The sequence below is a fragment of the Carlito syrichta genome, unplaced genomic scaffold, assembly GCF_000164805.1.
Source record: "Carlito syrichta isolate Samal-C Ts95f unplaced genomic scaffold, Tarsius_syrichta-2.0.1 Scaffold84596, whole genome shotgun sequence".
Classification (NCBI taxonomy): Eukaryota; Metazoa; Chordata; class Mammalia; order Primates; family Tarsiidae; genus Carlito; species Carlito syrichta.
The window spans coordinates 17,404-19,695 of NW_007028692.1; the positions used below are offsets into that span (position 1 = coordinate 17,404).

A 2,292-nucleotide genomic window follows, 5' to 3' on the forward strand; every position below is an offset into this window, starting at 1 on the left:
GATGCTGCCATTCCTGGGAGAAAAACAAAAGTGAGGTACATGGAAGGCCCCAGAGGAGCCCTATCCTCCCACTCCTCACCCTTCCTCACCTGGCTGTTGAGAGAGAGCCCTGGCCCCTGAGTACAGAACCACTTCTCCCAGTACAGCCCGGAATTCTGGCTGCTGGACACATGTGATAAACCAGCGAGTCACATTACCCCAGATCCGGCGAGCAGGTGGGTCCAGGACCTGGAACAGGAAAGAAGTGACTATCCTTAGTCACCTTACCGTGAGGTCAGAGAGGAGCACTCTTGTTCTTCCCCAGACCCCTGTGACTTACATATCGGAAAGGCAGAAGTAGGGCTGTGACAGCCGCCAGGTCAGCCAGAGTGGGGGCCTCCCCTGCTAGATAGGTATGCAGCCGCAGCCACTCCTCCAAGGGGCTCAGGGCCCTGCCCAGGGCCCCCAGCATAGCCTGGCAGGAAGGAGAAGGGGTTTGAGACAAGGCTTAACCCACCTCAATCCCCACCTCCATCTCCCACCCCCACCCAATCCATTTGGCCTCCCTCTACTCCCACTTCCACAAATGACCACCTCTGAGGTCAGTTTCTTCTTCATTCAAGTGGTCATCATAAAAAATGTCTCTGATTCATCCAACAAGTCCCTACCAAACACTTATTATATGTCAAATGCAATAGATATTAAGCACAGAAGTTAAAGATTATATGATTATAATTATATTTTTAATTATATAAAAAAATTAGCCAGGTGTGGTGGCACACCTGGTCCAGGTCCAGGGCATCAACAAATATTTATTAAGTATCTCTTCAGGGAATGAAGCCACAACATGAACAGATAAACTGATGAAGTCTGGGACTGGCAGACATTACAGTCTAGAGGAGGAACAAAAAATGAGCAAATATGTAATGCACTGTCCTATTTTTCTTAACTCCTATGTAGGAAAATAAAGCCGAATGAGGGGATCAGGGAATTCTAGGAGGGAAGGACTCACACAGTCATCCAATCATTCAAGAAGTACTAAATATCCACCATGTGTTCAACAATGCAAGGAGGCAGAGCTCTAAGTACACTAAGGCACCGCTCTGCTCTGATTCAGTTACAATCTGACAGGGTTATCTCTCCTCTCCTGTCCCTTCCTCCAGGTTCCATTTCTCCTTTATCCCCTCCCAGCAACTGTTATTTCTCCCTCACCCAGTCCTTTTCAGTCTACAATTCAAAATAATCTCTATCCTCATCAGTTTCAGACTCATCAAACTTTTACTCAGAGACTTTAAAACGCCTGTTTGTGCTCTGCGCACATCTTTTAATCTCATTAACTCAGTAAGGCAGGTATTACATCAACTTGGTATTCACAGACACAGGAAGACCAAGGCTGTGAGAGTTTAAGCAGTGTGTCCAAGGTTACCACACCAGATGGTGATCTGGGATTTGAACACTGTTTCTACATCTGACAAGCTATGTTCTTGTCTCATTATCCATTCCAATTCTCGCTCCCTTCCTCTTAATTTCTCCCCTCCCCCTTTTCTCTCCAACCCCCTCACCTGGGGGTCCTGGACAGAGCTTCGGAGTCCCAGGGCTGGCAGCGTTGCCCCACAGGCAGCTGGTATTAGCTCTGTGTCGGCGTAACTGACCCACTGTTGGACGAGGACAGCTGCCCGGCTACCCCCAGGGCCCCCCAGGCCTGCTGGCCACAGCAGCTGGGCCACAGCCGTGGCTCCCCACACCCAGAGCCCACCAGGCCCCTGCTCCAGGGCCGGCAGGCGGGGTGGGGGAAAGGGAGTCCTGCTGGCCGGGGGCGGCTGGAGACAGATGCGGGGGTGGGCTCCTCCCCATCCAGGACCCTCCCCAGCCTCTCCATAGCGAGCGGCTATGAGAGCTCGGAGGCTGGGGAAGGCATCTGGGTGAGGGGAGACGTAGAGGATGGACATAGTTGGGGTCCGAACAAGGTGGAAAAACCTAAGGAGGAAGAGAGACAGGGGAAGACTGAGGGACCCACGGGGTCCTATATTTGAGTAGAGAGGGGATCCTCACGGGGGCTCCTCTGCCGCCGGAGACCCCGAAACCCTCAGGAGTAAGGGTTAGACCAGGTTTCAGGAGAGGAGGACCTGGAGCTCAGAGTGGCAGTGACAGTGAGGAGACCCTAGGGAAGCGGTGGCTGGGGACTGCCAGTGATCGCGGGGCCTCGGGGAGTGTGGGAGGCTCGCAGGAGCAGGTCTGCGTCCGGTAGGACGCGGGTTCGAGCCGCGTGTACGTACTGGAGGGAGGTGGTCAGATGGGCCGGGAATCCACCTC

General features: G+C 53.1%; 1 protein-coding gene across 2 annotated transcripts in view; it reads right to left on the reverse strand.

Annotated features, from left to right (window-relative positions):
• VARS (valyl-tRNA synthetase) overlaps positions 1-2,286 on the reverse strand; it is an 18,281-nt gene extending 15,995 nt beyond the window's left edge. For both annotated transcript variants that reach the window (XM_008056290.1, XM_021711440.1), the window contains exons 1-4: positions 2,256-2,286; positions 1,542-1,956; positions 320-454; positions 90-228 (exon numbers count right to left, since the gene is read on the reverse strand). In XM_008056290.1, coding sequence (XP_008054481.1) covers positions 90-228; positions 320-454; positions 1,542-1,928 — 661 coding nt within the window. In that variant the 5' untranslated portion in view covers positions 1,929-1,956; positions 2,256-2,286. The remainder of the gene's footprint in view (positions 1-89; positions 229-319; positions 455-1,541; positions 1,957-2,255) is intronic.
• Between the last annotated feature and the right edge of the window lie 6 nt (positions 2,287-2,292).